General features: G+C 34.4%; 2 protein-coding genes across 3 annotated transcripts; both read right to left on the bottom strand.

The window, feature by feature from the left end:
* Positions 1–14,918: 14,918 nt before the first annotated feature.
* Positions 14,919–16,843, bottom strand: LOC120196309 (BAG family molecular chaperone regulator 4-like). 2 transcript variants are annotated; one of them, XM_039198139.1, is made up of 4 exons: positions 16,582–16,843; positions 16,004–16,260; positions 15,768–15,914; positions 14,919–15,438 (listed from the first exon to the last, which is right to left on the bottom strand). In XM_039198139.1, the coding sequence occupies exons 1-4, from the start codon at positions 16,778–16,780 to the stop codon at positions 15,205–15,207; spliced, it is 837 nt and encodes a 278-aa protein (XP_039054070.1). In that variant the 5' UTR covers positions 16,781–16,843; the 3' UTR covers positions 14,919–15,204. The 2 variants fall into 2 exon arrangements, with proteins under 2 accessions (XP_039054070.1, XP_039054071.1); XM_039198140.1 differs by having other exon boundaries at positions 15,205–15,399; positions 16,582–16,808.
* A 588-nt stretch (positions 16,844–17,431) lies between these two features.
* On the bottom strand, positions 17,432–20,512 carry LOC120196233 (protein NETWORKED 4A-like). Its single transcript, XM_039198078.1, has 3 exons — positions 20,356–20,512; positions 19,927–20,038; positions 17,432–19,709 (listed from the first exon to the last, which is right to left on the bottom strand). Exons 1-3 carry the CDS (start codon positions 20,368–20,370, stop codon positions 17,989–17,991), a joined length of 1,848 nt encoding a protein of 615 aa, XP_039054009.1. The 5' UTR covers positions 20,371–20,512; the 3' UTR covers positions 17,432–17,988.
* Positions 20,513–20,813: the final 301 nt, after the last annotated feature.

Raw genomic sequence — 20,813 nt, 5'->3', positions numbered from 1 at the left:
ACTAGCACACTAAAGATAATATGTGGAAGATTTATTTTGATCTTATTCTTAATACAATACATCCACCATAAATCCCTAGCATGAAGAGTGGAATACCTACCCACTGATGGTCGAAACCACCATGAGATCATTAAATGAAGAAAACGATCGTGATGAGATCAAAGGGTACTAACACTAGCGTTTGGGAGATATGGATAATCCACAGTTTCTTTTTCGTCATAGACATCATCGTCATCTAACCCAAATTTTGAAGCTATAGTTGCGGAATCAATAAGAATATATTGTCCTAAAAGGTAGGATCTAATTCCTATAGTTCCACATTGAGTTTCGTTTTGAATATTGACCGCATTAGAATAGAAAATGCAGACTAATTGATGAAAGACGACAGGTCTAAGAGAGAACAGTTTATCAAACTTCCATGTTCTAAGAATCGGGAGGTATTCAAATTTAAAGTCTATCATGGCTTGTAGAGATGGAATATGTTCTTCCCTAATTCTATAAGATTGGAAAGAATCCATGTACATATGGTACAATTCTTCTCTCCGACGTTCAGGCATATTAAAGCAAGATCCTAATAGGCTATTAGGAGGTTGAGGAATGGGATTAGGAGGTTGGTTTGAACGAGAACGACTTGACGAAGTTCTAGGGCGTTTAGGATTATACATGGTTTAGGAATTGGAATAAGAAATATAACATGCAAATTGAAACATATGTATGCAATTTAATCAATCCCAAAACTCAATTGAGTCTGCAATAATCAAGGTTCTCTAAAACAATCCTAATGGGCAAAGTTTTGAAAACTATTTGAAAATATCATTAGAAATATTGCAATACATATAGTTTTCATAAAAACAATATAATGAAGTCAAAAACATCAATGATTTTCGAAAATAATTTTTTTAATTTCGAATTTCAAAGAAAATTTTGAAAAATTATGTGTTTTTGATGAAATTTGTTATAAAATCTAGTTTAGAATCATCACATAACCAATGCCCGATATAATGTTCATCCAAGAACTAATCAAAACTATCCCTAAGATCAAAAATTAATAAAATAGAGTTTTTAGAAAAGTTTACCTTGAAATTTCGGATTGAGAGGGATGTAATGATGTTTTGCACGAATTAATGATTGAAGCAGGATTATAAGTTAAAAGCTTGAAGATTCTGACCAAAAACGATGATTTTGGAGCAAGAAATGAGATTTTTAAAGAGAGAGATATGAACGGTGGGTGTATGTTTAGTTTTAGGGTTTTGAAAATAAAGGGAAAAAAAGGCATATAAACCCACAAACCCGACGGATACATCGATGCATGACCCTGTGCATCGATGCACATTCAAGGCATGCATCAGTGCATCAACATGATGAATCGATGCACATTCAAAGGGATGCATCGATGCACTGTTAAGTGCATCGATGCATGAATCACAGAAATGTCAAAAATTCGTTTTAAACGCTTAAAATGCTAAATTAATTAGATTTAGTGGTATTGGCAACTCATATATTGAAGATTAATCATGTTCAATCAATCAAATTAATCCTTTAAATTTCATTTGAACATAAAATTAACTTTCATCAAGCAACATAAACTCCCCCTAACTAATAGCAATGAATGTAATCAAAAATTACTATTATATGCATTTTTCATTTATTCTTAAAAGTGCTAAAATTATTTTAAACACTAAGTGAAGATAGGTCAGTTAAACCTAATTCTCTCCTAAGTGTCCAAAATCTTTCTTTGTCTAAAGGTTTTGTAAAGATATTCTCTAATTGGTGCAAAGTATCAAAAAATTCTAGAACTACATCTTCCTTAGCTACATGGTCTCTAATGAAGTGATGTCTAATTTCAATATGCTTAGTTCTAGAGTGTTGGATGGGATTTTTAGTGAGACAAATAGCACTAGTATTGTCACACTTGATAGGAATGGTGCCTACTTCAATTCTATAATCAAAAAGTTGTTGCTTCATCCATAAAACTTGTGCACAACAACTACCGGCTGAAATATATTCCGCTTCAGTGGTAGATAACGCGACACAATTTTGTTTCTTTGAAAACCAAAAAATTAGCATATTTCCAAGGAAATGGCAAGTACCGGATGTGCTTTTCCTATCTAATTTGCATCCTCCATAGTCCGCATCAGAAAAGGCATGCAAGCTAAAGCTAGAGTCTCTAGGATACCAAAGTCCTAAACTAGGAGTGTCCTTAAGGTATCTAAAGATTCTCTTTACAGCTAGTAAATGTGATTCCTTAGGGCATGATTGAAATCTAGCACATAAGCAAACACTAAACATAATGTCCGGTCTACTTGCAGTTAGATAAAGTAAAAATCCAATCATTGACCTATATAATTTAACATCTACACATTTACGTCCTTCATCTAAGTCTAGCTTTGTTGAAGAGCTCATTGGAGTGTCATGAGGTTTGCCATTTTCTAGTCCAAACTTCTTGAGCATATCTTTGACGTACTTAGTTTGATTGATGAAGATGCCATCTTTTCTTTGCTTGATTTGGAGTCCCAAGAAAAATGAGTGTTCCCCTATCATGCTCATCTCAAACTCACTTTGCATTAGCTTAGAAAATTCTTGGCAAAGAACATCATTAGTAGAATCAAATATTATATCATCAACATAAATTTAAAATACTAATAAATCTTTACCTTTATGCTTTAAAAACAATGTAGTGTCAACCTTCCATTTTTAAAAACCTTTTTCAATTAAAAAGTTTGACAATCTTTCATACCAAGTTCTAGGAGCTTGTTTTAAACCATAAAGCGCTTTTGTCAATTTAAGAACATGATCCAAAAATTTTGAATCTTCAAAACCTGGAGGTTGTTCCACATACACTTCTTCTTTTATAAAACCATTTAAAAATGCACTTTTAACATCCATTTGTTATAATTTAAATTCATGAAAACATGCAAATGCTAATAACATTCTAATTGCTTCCATCCTAGCTACGGGAGCGTATGTTTCATCAAAGTCTATGCCCTCTTCTTGAGTATACCCTTGAGAAACAAGTCTAGCCTTGTTTCTCACTATATTACCACTCTCATCAAGCTTATTCCTAAATACCCATCTAGTACCTACAGTAGATTTATTACTCGGCCTTTCAACTAATGTCCATACTTTACTTCTCTCAAGTTGATTTAACTCTTCTTGCATAACCATAATCCAATGTTCATCAGTTAATGCTTCTTTAATATTCTTAGGCTCTATGCATGAGATAAATGCAACATAATTACAAATATTTCTAAGAGAAGATCGAGTTGTTACCCCTTTGGATGGATCACCTATAATCTCACCATCCTTGACATAGTTGTATTCCCTTGGGTAAGAGACTTCCCTTTCTTCAATGGTTGGATTCTCGAGAGGATCATGAGTTTCCTCATTTTTTGTTTCTTCCTTTGATGATGGTTCTCCAACGTCATGTCTAACGTCATTTGTATTTATAACACCTACATCATCATTCACACAAGAATTCTTCCTTGGAAGGAGGTTATCATCGAAAACAACATGTATAAACTCTTCTACAACCAAAATTCTTTTATTAAATACTCGATAAGCTTTAGAATTTAAGGAATAACCCAGAAAAATTCATTTATCACTTTTCGCATCAAATTTGTCAAGATTGTCTTTACCGTTGTTTAAAACAAAACACTTACATCCAAAAGGATGAAAATAACTAATATTAGGCTTTTTATTTTTGAAAAGTTCATATGGAGTTTTCTTTAAAATATGTCTAATCATTACTCGATTAATAACATAACAAGCGGTATTTGTGGCTTCCGCCCAAAAATATTTTGGCAAATTGTTTTCACAAAGCATAGTTCTAGCCATTTCTTCTAAAGTTCGATTTTTCCTCTCAACAACTTCATTTTGTTGAGGGGTTCTAGGTGCTGAAAAATTATGGCTAATACCATTAGAATTACAAAAATCAGTAAATCCAAGATTTTCAAATTCAGTTCCATGATCACTCCTCACACTAGTTATAGAGTAACCTTTTTTTTTGGATTACTTTTGAAAATGTGATGAATTTTTCTAATGCTTCATCTTTAGTAATTAAGAATAGAACCCAAGTGTATCTAGAATAGTCATCTACCAAGACAAATGCATATTGTTTTCCACCTAAGCTAGTAGTCCTAGTTGGCCCAAAAAGATCTATATGGATCAATTGTAATACTCTACTAGTTGATACATCATTAATGGATTTAAAAGAAACTCGCTTTTGTTTTCCTTTAGCACAAGCATCACAAATTTTATCATTATCAAATTTTAGTTTAGGCAACCCTCGAACTAAATCACATTGAATTAGTCATTGCAAAACACTCATACTAGCATGTCCTAGTCTCCTATGCCATAACCAACTATCATGCTCATCCTTAGCAACTAGGTATAAATTAGTCACATTAATAGAATCTAAATGCACCATGTAAATGTTTTCTATTCTATGACCAACAAGCATAATCCGATTAGATGCAATGTCAATAACTTTACAACCATTAGTTTCAAACATGACATTGAATCCTTTATCACAAAATTGACTAATACTCAAAAGATTATGCTTTAATCCATTCACATATAAAACATTTTTAATTTGTATGGAAGAGGTATTACCTATTGTACATATACCTTCAATGTGACCTTTTGAATTATCACCAAAAGTCACTTCTCCTCCATTTTTAGCGTTAAGCTCTATGAACCAGTTTTTGTCCCTGGTCATATGTCTCGAGCATCCACTATCAAGGTACCATGAATTTGAATTTGTTTCCCGTGCCTTGTAGCAATGCTCATTTCCCTACAAACATAGATTGATTTTTGATTTTTGGTACCCAAATTCTTTTGGGTCCATATTCATTAGTTTCCAAAATCCTAGTCCCCTTAGGTATCCATTTGTGTAGGATATCTTTATCTTTAGCAGTAATGAGTTCTTTAGGAACCCACATACTTCTAACAATTTTCCATTAGAGGTTCTTTGGGGACCTCTATGATTGTAGTTTTTAAAACCTTTTCTAACAAAGTTAGATTTTGAATTTTCTTCTTTTTCAAAACGTTTTGTTCCAACTTTATCAAAAGAAGTTTTAAGATCATCAATTTTCTTTTGATGATCATCATTGACCTTTGAAAGTAAATTTTGCAAATCCAAAATTTTCTTTTCAATCTCTTCTAGTTTGATTTGCAAATCTTTGATTTTACTTTCAAGATCGTTGTTGGTTTTGGATATGAGTTTATTTTCATTTTTCAATTTTGAAACATCATTTTTATATTTTAAAAACAATTTCTCATAATCCTAAGCCAACCCATTATATTCCTCTAATAGCTCATCATAGGATAAATCATCAAAATCAGATGAGTTAGAGGTTACCTTAGAATCTTCCCCAAATGCCATCAAGCACAAGTTTGCTACTTCTTATTCCTCTTCATCGGAACCTTCTTCATCGCTCCATATAGCCACATGAGCCTTGTGCTTATTCTTTGATTGACCCTTTCTCTTCAATTATGGGCAATCATATTTAACATACCCCGGCTTTTTGCATTCATAGCAAATGATCGGGGTCTTTCTCTTTTGGTTCATTTTTGAGGCCTTCATTTCGTTTGAATTTTCTTCCTCAGTAAGGTCTCATCATTTTTCTGAACCGTTTGGCAAACAATGACATTTCCTCGTCATCATCATCTTCATTCGAATCACTCTCATCTTTTGTGGATTTGAGAGCAACTCCAATATTTTTCTTCTTCTCATTCTCCTTTGGTGTCTCGTCAATCTTATCGAGGTCCACCTCATCTTCAAGCATCATTTCATGAATGAGGAGGGAACCAATTAGTTCTTCAAGAGTTAAGGACGTTAGGTCCTTAGACTCAATGATTGTTGTCTTCTTTGATTGCCATGATTTTGGAAAGGAGTAAACTAACTTCCTCACAAGCTTTTCATTTGAAATGATCTCTTCATATGATTTGAGACCATTGACAATCGTTGAGAATCTATCTGTCATAGCTTTGATATCTTCATTTGGTTTCATCCTGAAATTTTCATAGCTATGCGTTAGAATACTAATTTTAGATTTTTTTTTAACTCATTGGTACCTTCATGAGTGACTTGAAGCTTGTCTCATATTTCTTTGGCGGTTGTACAAGATGAAACTCTTCCGTATTCATCTGGTCCAAGAGCACAAAATATGATATGAATGACTTTAGAGTTGAGCTAGAACAATCTTGTCTCTCCTTCACTCCACATTCTTGGATGAGTAAGAGGCTTGATATATCTGTCTTCTACAACATTGCATGCTCCCATGTCACTTGCTTGAATGAAGTACATCATCTTATATTTCCAATAGATATAGTTAGCCCCCATTGAAGAAAGAAGGCTTGTTGACGGGCATCGAAACGAGACCGGAGTCGAAGTTTGAAGTGGAGGCCATTGATGACTTTGATTATCGATGTAACTCTTCCCGAATCGACTCAAGAGGCGATTAAACCTTCAAATGAGTTAGACTCTGATACCAATTGTTGAGTTAATCGATTGACGGAATTGGCAATTAAAAATTTGGTGGAAGCTTTTGCAGAAAATTGAAAGTAATTGCACATCGATTTAGAGTGGTTCGACTTTCTCAACTAAAGTCTACGTCCACTATCTTAGCTATCCACACTAAGGATTTTTCACAAATTCACTAATTTGTCTTTCTTTTGAGGACAAAGAGTAACCTTACAAACCCTCAAGAATTATACCCCAAATTCTTGAGAACACTCTCTCCCAAAGAGAACAATACAAATTTGCAAACTTACAAGGAAATCCTCACAAGGTAGATTGTTTGCACAATTCTAGAATAAAGAAAAGAAAACTCAAGAATGAATACAATTGAGTACAAGTAGTGTTCTTGAAAGCAAAATGAATATTGAATGAAAAATAGGCTTGAAATGCTCAAAATTGAGGTTTGATGCTTTCTCTTTGATTCTCTCTTGATTCTAGTTTCTTGTTGTTGATCAATGGCTTCTAAGCTTGTTTAAATACACCTTCAAATGATTCTAAACGTTGGGGATGATTAGTGGAGTCAATAGAGCCGTTTAAGTGTGAAAACAATTAATGAAAGTGGATGGGAGCGTCTGTGCATCGATGCATGCCCTAGGTGCATCAGTGTAAAATTCAAATATTTTGACCATTGGACTCTCAGTGCATCGGTGCACTAAGAGTGTATCGATGCATAAAATGCATTCGATGTTTTGAAAAAGCCTGAGTGCATCGATGCATGGTCTTGTGCATCGATGCATCAAATGCACTGAGTTCATCGATGCATCAAATGCACTGAGTGCATCGATGCATCAAATGCACTGAGTGCATCGATGCATGGTATGTGCATCGATGCATAAAATGCATTCGATGTTCAAGAAATTAATTGATGCATCGATGCATGGATTGATGCATCGGTGCATGCCCTTGAAAATTTGATTTTAGGCTTTATTTTGGTTCAAAATACTTTGTAAAAATTTGTTTAAAAATAGTTTAAGTATAAAACACAAATTTACACATTTAGTAAGATTTAAAATTGATCTTGAAAGACTTGGAGTAATAGCTTGATATTCGAGTAATTAAATTGAATATACTTTTAGAAAATCATTTGCAAAATCTTAAAATTCATTTAACTTAATTTGTTATATCGAAATATCAAAATATATTTAACACAATCAATCAAATGAAAATTTAATATTTTTTAAAAATTTTATAATATATTGTTACATGTAAGTTATAAAACAAACTAAAATTAAGTAAAAAAAAAGAAGGATAATTCTGTCATTTTACATTACTGAAATCAAATTCATCTGACATGTCTGCGAACCAAATAAAATATGGAATTGGATTCCAATTCAATTTCCTGCCAACCGAACATGTTTTAGATTTAGATTTCAATTCCTTCAGATTCCAATTCCTTCACAGATTCTAATTCTCTTAAAAACATTCCAACGAACCAAACGCCTCTTAAGTGTCCAATCTAGGAAGAAGCTCGTGTTTTTCTCAAACACGTGATAAAATATTGGGCAGTATCAAAGACAATTGTAAACAATCGGATTAGTCAGTTGACGGCCATGTTTTAGACTAAAATGTTTAAGTTGATAGGATCAAACTTAAACTTTTCCTCTAACGTGCATCCGTAGACAAGGGATAAATGGAACGAGTAAATGCTTTGTTAAAGCAAAAATCATAATCCATTTGAGATAGTGACTAGACAACAATCACTTACACCTGAAACTGTTGTAGCCAATTACGAGGGGCCTAATCTAGTAGCTTACAAGTTTCCACAGACTTGACAGGATCAACATGACTTAGTCATGGCTTGTCTACACAATGTAAGTAAGCTATATATTAAAAAGTAAATGTGGGTTGAAACTAGAAAGATATAGAGTTTTAAGTTGATGATTTAGGGGTTGTTTGTTTGTCTCTTAATAGAATCATTTAGTGTTGAATGTTGAACCTTTCAGCATTCAGTGCGTTTGTTTCGCACCTCTGAATGATTCAGTGTTGACTGATTTAGTAAAACAGTGCCGAATGATTCAGCACAGAAGTATATTTTAAATGATTCAGAGCCATTATCAAACAGTATGTCATATTTTGAGTTAATTCATACAGAGTCTCTGAATCATTCAGCATTTGAATAATTTAGCATTTGAATCATTCAACATTTAATCATTCTGAAGTAAACAAACAGCCCTTTAGTCTTTGTCAAACTACACTTGGTCATGCAATATTTGAACATAAAGGTACCGAAATTCAAAAAAATAAAGATTTATTATGTATTTAATTTAAAAAAATTAGAAGGAACAAAAATCTAATTTTACTTAAATCTAACCTAATAAAGACCTAAAATGCTTTTAAACAAAAATTTGGGGGGGGGGGATAAGAGCCCTTATGACTTTCTATATATATCCGCACCTGCGTATGAGCAAGCACAATGGGCTTATACAACAGTACGAGAGGTTGTTTAAAGTTTTAAAATGTGTAAGCACAATGGCCTACAAACTTGAGTTACCACCAAAACCCAAGATTCACCTATGTTCCATGTTAATATGCTCAATACTTTTTATTAGGATAAGGAGGATTTGAATTGATGCAAGTCACAACAAGCACCGATGGAAGTGAAAAAAAAAATCATAAGATAGGCAAGTTTGAGACATCTAGACGGATCGAGTTTTTCAACAACAGAGTTTCATGTCGAGACACGTATTTTGTTCCATGGAAATAACTTCTCGATAGCAAGGTCAGTTGAAAACCATATGAGGCATTGTGGCAGTTCATGGACCATACACAAAGATCCATAACCAAAGCACATATAGCAGTCGAAGAAGCTCTTTGCAACTTATTGGGCTTAATAAAGCCACCAAAATTGGCCCAATACGATTCTGGATCACCTATTCCCTTGGACAAATGTGAACATAAGATTCATGGTAAGTGAGCTTTAATCCTAACTATTAATTTTATGGTATAATTCATTTTTGATCATTTAATGTAGGGGACTCAAGTACAGGCCCGGCCCTGAGGGTAGGCGAGGGGGGCGACCGCCTAGGGCCCAGATTTGGAGGGGTCTATTCTTATGATATAACATACATGTGTTTCACACACTTATGATTTATCATTTTAACGAGCTTATGATTTATCATGCTTGTTTCTGACATTTCAACGGGATTCAACGGAGGGGGCCCAGGTTAGGAGGCCCAAGTTATTTTCCAATTTTCATTGATTTTCCAATCTGTTTCTGAATACGGCATGCTTCTGTCCGCTCCACTATACACTAGGGGCCGTTATATTTTATACCATGCTTGCACCCTTTTTTTAGGGCCCTTATATTTTATTTTGTCTAGGGCCCTTAAAATGTTAGGACCGGCCCTGCTCAAGTATAAGAACTTCACATGTATCATATATCCATCTATTAAGAAATCAAAATATTTACTCAAAAGTTGTATCATGTGCATTTTCTCTGCTTCTTTTATTTTGTTTATGCTCTTTTAAACATTATCTAGTGTTTTGAAGAATTTTTATTATCACTTTTTTAAAGTTGACTTGAACTTTTAACTCGATTTTCATTGTCTAAAGTCATGTAGATCGTTAGATAAAGTCCTAGTCTCATAACACTTTACGGTCCATGTGTTCCATCTATTTCAATTAAAAATAATAAACACTTTAAAAGTAGTCAAAACGATAGTTCAAAGGTTTTTACCATCCACGGATCCACCAAAGCTTTGTGGGATTCTTTCAGTGCTTTTGCTCAATTCTTTGCAATAATTGCTTGTCTTTCTATAGATAAACTTACAAGGAAAGCACAACAATTAGTGTCTAATTTATTTCCACAAATTTTTTCATAGACATATGAAATTAATTAGATATGAAATTGAAGAGAGATGAAATTCTATTTACTTAGTAAAAATTTTATTTATTTATTTTTGAAAGAAGTCACTAATTTTATTTGAAATAGTAAACATCCCAAATTACAATAAATATTTACAATCATAATCATAAATTAAGTACATAATTAGGACAATTTCCTATAATCATTGAAACAAAACTAGCAACTTAAGACCACTTAAGGACCGTACAAGGAAAGATTAAAATCTAACTAAGAAAACTCGAACAAAGATAGATACAAACAAATCTAATTGCATCGGCAAACGAACCAAAAAAGGGGATCAAACTCCTAAACGACCACCGACAAACAATAAATCAGAATCGAGCGACGTGAAAAGCTATCCACGAACACATAACAGGTATCCAAATCCAATCCGAGAGTCCAAAGCATGGAAGATCAACAATATAACAGATAAGCGTCATCTTAATCAATCGTGACGATGTCTAATCAACCCTTAAAAAATATAAGTGAAAACAACAACCAAACAGTCGAAAAACATGCTAAAAGGTAAAAGAAAATATGTCATAAAGGCAGAAAAAAACGTGTCTTACAGACAAACTTTTTGAAAATAAGAAATAAGAAAAAAATAGAAGGATAATAAAGAATATCGACATAACCAACATTAAAATTAATGTCGCCACCTATCAACAAAGACAAAAAAATAGATGAACGACTTACCAATAAGAGAAAATCATAAACATGTCGAGAATAGTCCATTTGAAATGATTCTACACAACGGAATAAAAGAAAGAATTAATAAATGGTTGAACGAACTGAAAAGAAGGGGAAAACTGTACATAGATTAAAATAGAAAACAAAATAAAGTTATTGTTTAATTTTTCTCTAGTTCATGATTTGTTCACAAAATAGATAAATTAAAATGTATATAAGATAATGTTATGGTTGTATTCACATAATAGATAGATCAAAATGTATACAAAATTTAGTGAACGATGAAAATAATTATTTTAAGGATCTATTAAATTATATCATAGATTTTGTATAAATCAAATATTAACATTATTTATTGGTAAAATAATATATTATTGTTCATCATCAATGATAATAATAACAATTTTAATGACCGGTTAAAATATCCTTAATGATTTATATATTGAATCTGATTTCATTTAAGCATGGTTAATACTTAACATATTTTTATTATATATAAATAATTATTATCATATTATTACCGATTAAATTTTAACTTAATTATCATCATCAATGTTACAATATCCATAATAATATAATTTTTGAATAAATTCAAATAAACAATATCTTTTAATTGATGAGTCGTTAGAACAATTAAGATATTATATGACAGGATATTACCTTTATGTCCTTCTGTAACCAATATACTGCATTAACCTGGATTGTGGAATTCCTTGCTAGTCCTTATTCGGAAAAAAATTATATTATATTATTTTTACTTATATTATATTTTTTATTATTGTAAATGTTTAAGGTTATAAACATTATTATTTTTAGTATATATTCTGTCACAATCGTTAAAAAAATATTTTCTAACACATGTTGCATTTCTAAAATTTTGAAAATTGATTTTTTTAAATAAAATTTTCTAAAATAAAAAAACCTCCTTAAATCTCTAATTCCATTCCAATATTGATATTAGGGAACTTTTTGGTTGACCGAAGTCATTCTCGAAGAGTGCAACAGCGAAGGGAAAAGCAATGGAAAGTTCTTCAGTCGACGAGTTTTTTAGTTGATTTTATCGACGTCGTTGATAGTTTTCCTGAAGAGACATACAAAGTGAATGATAGCGAGATACAATGGGAAACTTCTTGTCGCATTATTCTAACGGTCACCATTATCATTTCGCCATCAAAACTCACCTATCAATCGTCATATTTCACTACCGATCACCCTTTTACCGTCAATCAAATAGGAAATTAGAGTTTAAAGATTTGTGAATTATGGTATTATAAATTATGGGGTATTATGTATAAAATAGAAAAGTTTAGGGTAATAATTTTTATTAAGAATTTTGAACATATACCACACCTTGTAATCATCTCATACTATTAAAGAACTTATTTAATTTTCACCGAAAACATAATCTTTAATAAAATACATTAATATTTAATTAAGTGAAAGACTGAGTCCAACGGCTAGTACACTAACACTCCATAATATTGTCTGGGGTTTAAGATGATGGTGCTTGTGAACTTGCACAGGCTGCTTGCTAGGGTATCCATCAAAAGGTGGCTGGAAACTGGAATTGGTAGTAGAATAAGATGAATCTGGAGGCAGATAATTAGGTCTAGGGCCTAAAAACGATGAATTTTATGGAGGAAATTTTACAATTTGATAAGGACCTCTAGAAGGTGGGATAAGTGTTATCGGGAAGAGACACAACTGATGGATCACTAAATTACGTAGGCGGCTTCACCCTGCCTGATGAGAAATGCATCGTAGACTCGTAGTTTCGGGAGCAACCGCTGGACTAGGTCTAAGATTTTAGAATATTAAAAATTTATTCAATTATTTTGAATCAAGATTAAAGCGATATAATATATAAATTTGAGAGATCATATATTATATCACATCATCATTTTATTAAGTCCACAATCAAATCTAATAACGGATAATTAAAATATAAACGAAATGTTACATTCAAATATATATATATATATATATATATAACGAAATGTAATGTTAAGTATTATTTTATTAAAAAAAATAATTGAATGATTAAAATAAAAATACGGTAACAAAATTAGCCTTATGCACGTGAGACTAATATAAGCCGTAAAGAGAAGTCATTCATCGTATATATAATCGTAATTTACTAAAATCATTCTCTACATTCTTAATCAAGCCTTTACTGTGACGTGAATATGAGGGCAATTTCTGCTTGCTAGTAGCCGTCATGTTCAATTCTTATCCACTAATATTCAGATTCGCCTTCTGTTTTGTTTGTGGTAAATTATGGTATTGGGAAGTCGTAATTGGTTTAAAATTTTGCTCAGATGAGCTCGCTGTCCTTTCTGTGTTATTGTCTGCAATTCATATTATCGATTATAAATATTTGTCTACCAGAAGATACTGATTAATAAGACAGACAAGGGAAAATAAACGAAGAGAAAATCACAGCCACAAGTTAAGCAATTTTGTTGAAAGCTAGTCAAGGGGTGGTTTCAATTCAATCTTAGAAAATAAGCAAAACACTTTGTTACAAAGAAAATCTGTGGTTGATTCCATTGGAATGTTGGTGTTGGTGTTCCTCTTCCGCTTCATCGTCATCCAATCTGCTCCGTATAAATGTCAGGGTTATCTGAAGCTTCTTCTACCCAGTCTAAGGCGAGGAAGGAACACGATGAATGCGAAGAAGAGAACAAAAATAAAGACGAGAGCTAGTAACCAAATCTGGCCATGCAGAGCAAAGTGGGTGTCGCGCGACAAACTCAACTCAGCCGGTGGTTGTAAACTTGAAGGCTCCATTGATGGTGAAATCCAAACCTTGCTTGACTCCATCGTTCATCGTATGAACCAATTACTACAAGAATGAATGAAGATGAGAAAGAAAACCAAAACAATCTATCAAACAAAGAAAATGTGGAAAAGTTTAACAATATGGGCTTTTATTACCCTTAAAATGAATACAAGAGACCTTGCAAAATGAATAAAAGAATGGTAGTTGGGTGGGAATGGGTCGGGTTTTTGGTCCACCTGACTCGATCCGAGAACAAGGGAGCCTCCACCCGAGACCAGACCTGACCCGAATATATGACTTAGAAATCCGACCCGACCCAAAATAATAAAAAAATTATTTTTATTCAATAAAAACAGTGACTTAATTGAAAAAAATTATATATAGAGAGGTATTATTGTAATTATTCCTAAATATATAATGTAAAATTATATAATTTTTAGGTCGAGTCGAGTATTTTTCACCAAATATCGAACCCGACTCAAACATGAGATTTAAAAAAAATCAGATTCGTTCGGGTCGGAACCCGTCGGGTCTGGATTAAGCGCCATCCCTAGCTTTTAATGGCCCACCAAACACAATTTCTTTCTTCACTCGGCTCACTTCCTCATTGAGCTGTCCCTGTACATTATCTTAAGATTGACGGCTGTGATTGGACAGATCTCCTTGACGTGGATGCCCACAAAGGTATCAAGATGCACTGAATTCTCACCTTTCTCCTTTATCTCTAGTCGGCTGTGATTATAACAGCGTAAACTATAAGGATGATACCTTTTGTTTAGGTCTGTTCTGTTTTAGTCATTAGTTTTAAAAAAGTTTCAATTTGGTCACTTATATTTACGGGTTATAATATTTTGATCATTAGGACGTTAACTTTTGTTAGATTATTGACGTGGCACGTTAACAAGAATTGTTAATTTCTAATTTGACTCATGAATACACAGTAAATGGTGCTTTTATACATTGGTGTTTTATACTTGGGGTAAAATTAGATGTTTTTGACGGCACGATTGATTATTATATTCTCATATATAAAATAACTTTTTTAAGTTGTAATTAATGGAGTGTGCATTTCGTTGTGGAAGAGGGTTCCCAAAAAGCTAAGCCAACAAGCAAAATGAGCAGAAACAAATAATATTAGCCTTGAAGAATCGTCGATGATTCTTTATGCATATCCTGCTTCACCTTCCATCTTGATTACAGATTCCTAGAGAAGAAAACTAGACTAAGACACCTGTCGTAAAAACATGCCGCAGCCGAAAGATAAAGAGTCCATTTCTCTGCACTTCAATAGCAGAGCTATTTACAAAAACCAAAGCAAAATGAAGTGTACTAATAGTACATTACCATGTGATAGATGTTCAGTTGAGCTTAATCAAATACTTCCCATTCTTGAGTTATTATTGTAGAGGATGGTAAGGGGGCTTGGGATCCTATTCCTAGCCCAGACTCAAATGCCTCCCATTTGCTACTCACTGCCATCGCATTGCAACTACTGCTGAAAGGATTGGAGTTTCTAGCCTTCAATTTGTCTAGGTTGTCCACTATTCCTTGCACTCGACGAACCTGTGCCAAAATCCATTGTTTTCTAGTAGGTGATTCGAGCTGAAAAATGGTTGAAAAGAAATCAGATTCATCAATGACAACCTCCTCTTTGTTCAATATTTTAATCAACAAAATCTACTTTTTTTCCTTCTTATCTTTCTTACTATCAGGTTGGATCCAGTACAAGGAGGTAGACACGTGACATAACTAACCAACTGTTTCCATTTCCGAGCCAAATGGGGTCTCATTTTTCATCTTCTTCTCGATGGCACAAAAGAACCAAAGCACAATTATTTGTACCAAAAGGATTTATGATTACAGCAAAGAAAAAAACTTTTGATCATACATGTGTCTCAGTAGGAAGTAAGCATAACCGGATAATGACTAACCTCAACCCGCCTCTGGACTTTGGCTTCTCCATCAGCCTCAATTGAATCTAATTGGAGCAATTGTACCATAAGCAACTCGGTCAAGACAAGGAATTCGTTTTCTGCGATCTTGGTGCCTGCACCAACACTTGCCTCCAAAGCAATAACCTACAAAAGTTTGATCAGTGGGTTGAAAAGTGTTGACGTTTGTAACATGAAAAACTAAAATCCAATCCCTCTTTTCAGTGGATGCTAACCTTCTCAGAGAGTTTATCAACCTCTGATCTAACCTTAGCAGCCTCTTCACAGGCTTTTAGAACGGTTTGGTTTCTATTCATCTCCTCGAGCTTCCTCTCTTTGGTAGCTGGGTCCTCTAAAAGTACCACCTTTGACATGTCTTTAACTCCTACCATATGCAAACATTCTTCATCATCCTTTTCTTTCCCTTGGAACAATAGTCTCTGCTCCTTGGGCTCCAAACCGGTTTCTTGTGCAACAACTATTTTCAGATCCCCTTCAATTTGAGCCAAACTATAAGAAGAGGAAATATAGAAAAACACACACACATGAAGGCAGAGCAGTAACTTTGTGCAAATGTCAAGGCCAACAAGCTTATGTGTGGAAACAAAGATGAAAGAATCAAATTTTCCTCGAGTTAACATACCATTTTGGTCAAACACTGAAAATGGAAATCAAATGTTGCTAAAAAGAGAAAAAGCAACATTCAAACTGCTGGTATTGATGCCCTTTTCGAAACAAAAACCACTGTGCTAATCTTCCACAAAACCTCAACAAAGACAGTCATGAAGCAAGAAAAATATACAGAAATGATTACCAAAAGTAGATTGAGCAGGCAGAGCTATATCATGGTGGTAAGAACCATGAGAAACTTTGATCTTGATCATAGGAGCAGAAGAAGCGTCCCCCATGTTCCTCTTTTGAACAAGCATGCCCCCAGGCCTAAGCTCCCACTCTATCTCCCCTTTAACCCCATTGTTCACCACTACCCTTTTTGAAGATGATAATCTTCTCATAGTCAGAAAATGAACTCTCTGTAAAAAAGAAAATTAGAAAAGGTGGAGTTGGTTGACAGAGAGCTATTAGTCTGAGCCAATTGCGGTAGCTAAGGCTTAACTAAAGAGGATTGAGTAAGCAAACAAAAATTGTTTGAGACGAAGACCCTCCAACATAACCTTTTTATAAGGTGTTATTGGTAGGCCAGCTTCAAGCTAGTGTGTCTGTCTTGTTTACTGTGTTTTTCTCCCTATTTACGTGTAGAAATCATGATTTTTGATGAAGGAAACCAAGAGTATGACAGGATCGTGATGTTGGCAAAATCCCAAAGCAGATGGAGCCTAAATGTGCCAGGTGGAGGGTCCATAGGATGAGAATTATAGGATCAAACAATAAAGTATACATCACATGATGTTACTGATGAGACAGGAGGGTCCAATGCTTTAACTTCAGAATAGGGCTAGTTGAAGCCTTCTGCTTTGCAGTTGAGGATATTTCTTCACAGAATTTATGGAATTCCAACATAGAATATGGTGGATGTAATGACTCCACTCCCAAATATATCCATCTAAAGATAGATATAAATGCACACATTCACCGGATACAAAGAATGATAAAAGATCCATTCCACTCCTTTGGGTATATACAAAAAATATAATTAATAAATAATTAATGAAAAATTTCTCCGACCTCTATATATTATATCAACTAATTATTTTGATTCAGTACATAATACAACAAGCAGTATACAAAAAAAACCAACACATACCGAATCGAACTCGATAATATGCGGGTGCATAACCGTGACAACTGACAAGGCAGCAAACTCACATCAAGAGAGTTACGGACAAACGGGACAGAACTGAGACCTAGGACTATCAAGCTTAAATCACACAAAGGGCATGACTTATTCCTGTTGAACCATAGATCCATGAAGCCACGGTTTATGTGCGAGCATGATAAGCGAGGAACCCCTTGATTGACCTGGGAAACTAGAAAGGATATTGGACAATGAAAAGTTACAACGTAAAACTGTCATGTTCTGTCTAAATGCAACCAGATCCCAACATTTCGAGCATAATAAGAGACCATCTTCTTGGAACTAGCATTGTGAGCAAACCTATCAGTTTCCGTCTTAAATGCAACTTCTGTTTTCTGTATTATCATTAAACTCTCATTCAACAAAACAATCGAGCAATCAAGTGAAATGGTGTTACGTAGCACCATTTCATATTGTCAAAACTGGAACTCTCTTTTGACCCATAAATGCTTGACGAAGCCAATGATACCTATCTCGGTAATGCTCGAGGGAGAAGCAAAGCTGCCTTATAGCTTCTCGCTTTTGTTCTGCTCCCTCCAGTATTTTGATTCTTTGCCTCTCAATAACATCCTCTAGTTCCTCAGCTTTTGATTGCAGTTCCTCCACCAATTTATATGCTCCTTCAGCACTAGCAGCTACCTTCACGTGTTCCACATTTAATTCGCGGAGATGCTTGTCCATTTGATCAATCTGTTTATCCCTAGTACTAATATCTGCTTTGAGAGATACAATTTTAGTTTCAAGGTCATCCCTCTCTGCTTTTAAAGTCGCAAGCTTTTCATTCAAAACTTTAACGCAATCACTTCTCTCAGCAACCTCCAGTCTTAAATACTCAATTTCACCACGAAGCCTCTCCTCTGATTCTCTTTTTTCATACACGGCTTTTCTGATGTCCTCCTCCAACGACCGGCCACGTGCTTCCCAATCCCTGAGCTGTTCTTCCAAACAAATTCGTCCCTCCAACAATTTTGATATTTCAGCTTTGATATGAGCTTTTTCGGGAAAAATCTTCTGCTCGGCATCAGATACAGCTATTTTTAAATCACGGATCTCATGATCCCTGTCTAATAAACTATTCTTTAACATAGCAATTCTATCCTGCAGCTTGGAGACCTCTCTTTTCTCTGTATTCAGTTTGGATTTCCATGTGACTATATCTCTTTGGGCCGAATCAAGCTGACCCTGTAACTTTTGAATTTTTTCATGAGATTGCTTCTTTTCCAGTTTCAAACTAGCAATTTCTTTCTCGGAACCCTGGAGCATTTCTTTAGTTATACTTAATTCTTCCACCAGTGCCTGCATCTTTCCAGCTGCATGGTTATTATCTTTCTCCCACATACCATTCTTATTTTCAAGATCCAATACCGGATTTACTTCAACCTCCTCTGTTTTGACACTTTCTTCTTCTGATGATTCTGAGTCAGCTACCTCTAGTGGTTTATATTTTTGGAGCTTGATCCTCAACCGGGTGACTTTTTCTTCGGTGAGATGTATTTTTCTGTTAGCAATTTCAAGCTTTTCCTCGTACTCCCTAATTCCAGAAAGAAGTTCAGGATTATTATGTTTTACCCCTCTTAATGAACCATCTGTACTTTCTTCCTCTAGCATCCGTAGCTTCTGTTTCACTTCATGGAGCTCCATCTCCAACTCAACCATTTTCCTGCTCACCCCTTGATCACTTCCATTTCCTGATAAAACTGAGTAATTATTGACTGAGGAAGCATCAGATTCGGTTTCAGAATCTGTTCGAGTAGAGAACTCGTCCTCTTCTTTCTGGTACACATCAGAGTCATTCCCACCAGAACCAAGGAAGACACTAAAACCAGCAGCTCGTGGACCAGATTTACGATGACTCGGCCTTTGGTTCGAGGATGGCCAAATAGAGGGTAGATCAGAGGCAATGTCAGAGATGTCGGAACCCTGAGATTGGAGATCTGATGGAATATTCTTCCTCAATTCTCCTGTCAGGTTGTCATAACGCTCTGCCAAAGAGCGATACATGCGGTATAATTCCTCAACGTGGGACATAAGTTCTGGCCTCCTCTGATAATACATCTCAGCTTTTTTAGCAAATGAATCTCCATCGTCTTCAATCAGCTTCAGCATCTGTTTGATGCGACGATCCATTTCTGTAGTCAACAATCTTAATGTTATTTTCTTGTTCGACATTTCCAGAAGTTTATTGATTTCAGAAACAAAATTCTTTATAAGATGCAGAAGAGATGCCTAGTCCCCTCAAAAAAGCTAGACATGTAGGATTGGTAATATATACAACACCAGAATTACACCTTACTTGCAAATGATTTCCAAAAGTGAGGACCATGCAGCACCTTACTTGGAACTTACCCTCAAGATTTTCTGCTAGCCACCTTGAATTCTTGGGGCTGATGTGGCTATCCCACCACCATGAATGTGACTTTCTGGATTCTAGTCTCTTCATACTTTTAGTTAATTGACCCTAAAATGAGAAGAAAACAAAGTTAAGAAACATATAATATCTTCACTGCACAATTGATAATGTTATTTTTCGGAAGTTATTAAAAAAAAACTCTAGAAAATTTCTCTACATCGGAAAAAATGCTGCTTCTGCTATAACTGTGGTATATTTTTGATAAACAATGAAATAATGGATAAGTGGATATTGAAATTGAGCCAGGATTATTAGCCTAAAAGCATATGAAAATTATACACAAACTGCAAGAAAATTCAGAAGTGGAAAAAGCTTGCTATGAAACAAAGGGTAAAAGATAATGAAAGAACAGATAAATTTCTTACTGCAGAATTTGCCATCTTGGAAGTTGGAGATGGATCAGGTATAAGAAAAGTGGGTTCAGAGAAACAGTGATAATCAGTATTCAACCTACATAACAATATAATTGGTACTTGGACATAAAAATATAAGGGTCACCATACTTGAACAATATCAGTAGAGTATATTTACACAACAGGTAAAATGATTTGTTCCATTCAATAAATATCAAAGTGAACATGGGAGAAGGTGAGACCACGCGCATTATTAGGGTGAGCCGAGTTGTCGACGGACTTGAAAGACGAAAATTAAGAGTATTAATCATTCCATTATTTGTCCAACTTTGAGAACACGACATCCAGCTGTGTTTCGATGCATTCCGTCATTCTAGGACTAATTTACTCGCGAAAAAACAAAAAGCTTTAGTTGCAAAATAAAGACGAAGTTTTTTGGAACGGAGATGGATAACCAGAAGAAACGGTTT

The sequence above is a fragment of the Hibiscus syriacus genome, unplaced genomic scaffold (assembly GCF_006381635.1).
Source record: "Hibiscus syriacus cultivar Baekdansim isolate YM2019G1 unplaced genomic scaffold, ASM638163v2 tig00117032_pilon, whole genome shotgun sequence".
In the NCBI taxonomy this organism is placed as follows: Eukaryota; Viridiplantae; Streptophyta; class Magnoliopsida; order Malvales; family Malvaceae; genus Hibiscus; species Hibiscus syriacus.
The sequence above is the reverse complement of the archived record's forward strand: the minus strand, read 5'-3'. Positions and strand labels throughout refer to the sequence as shown.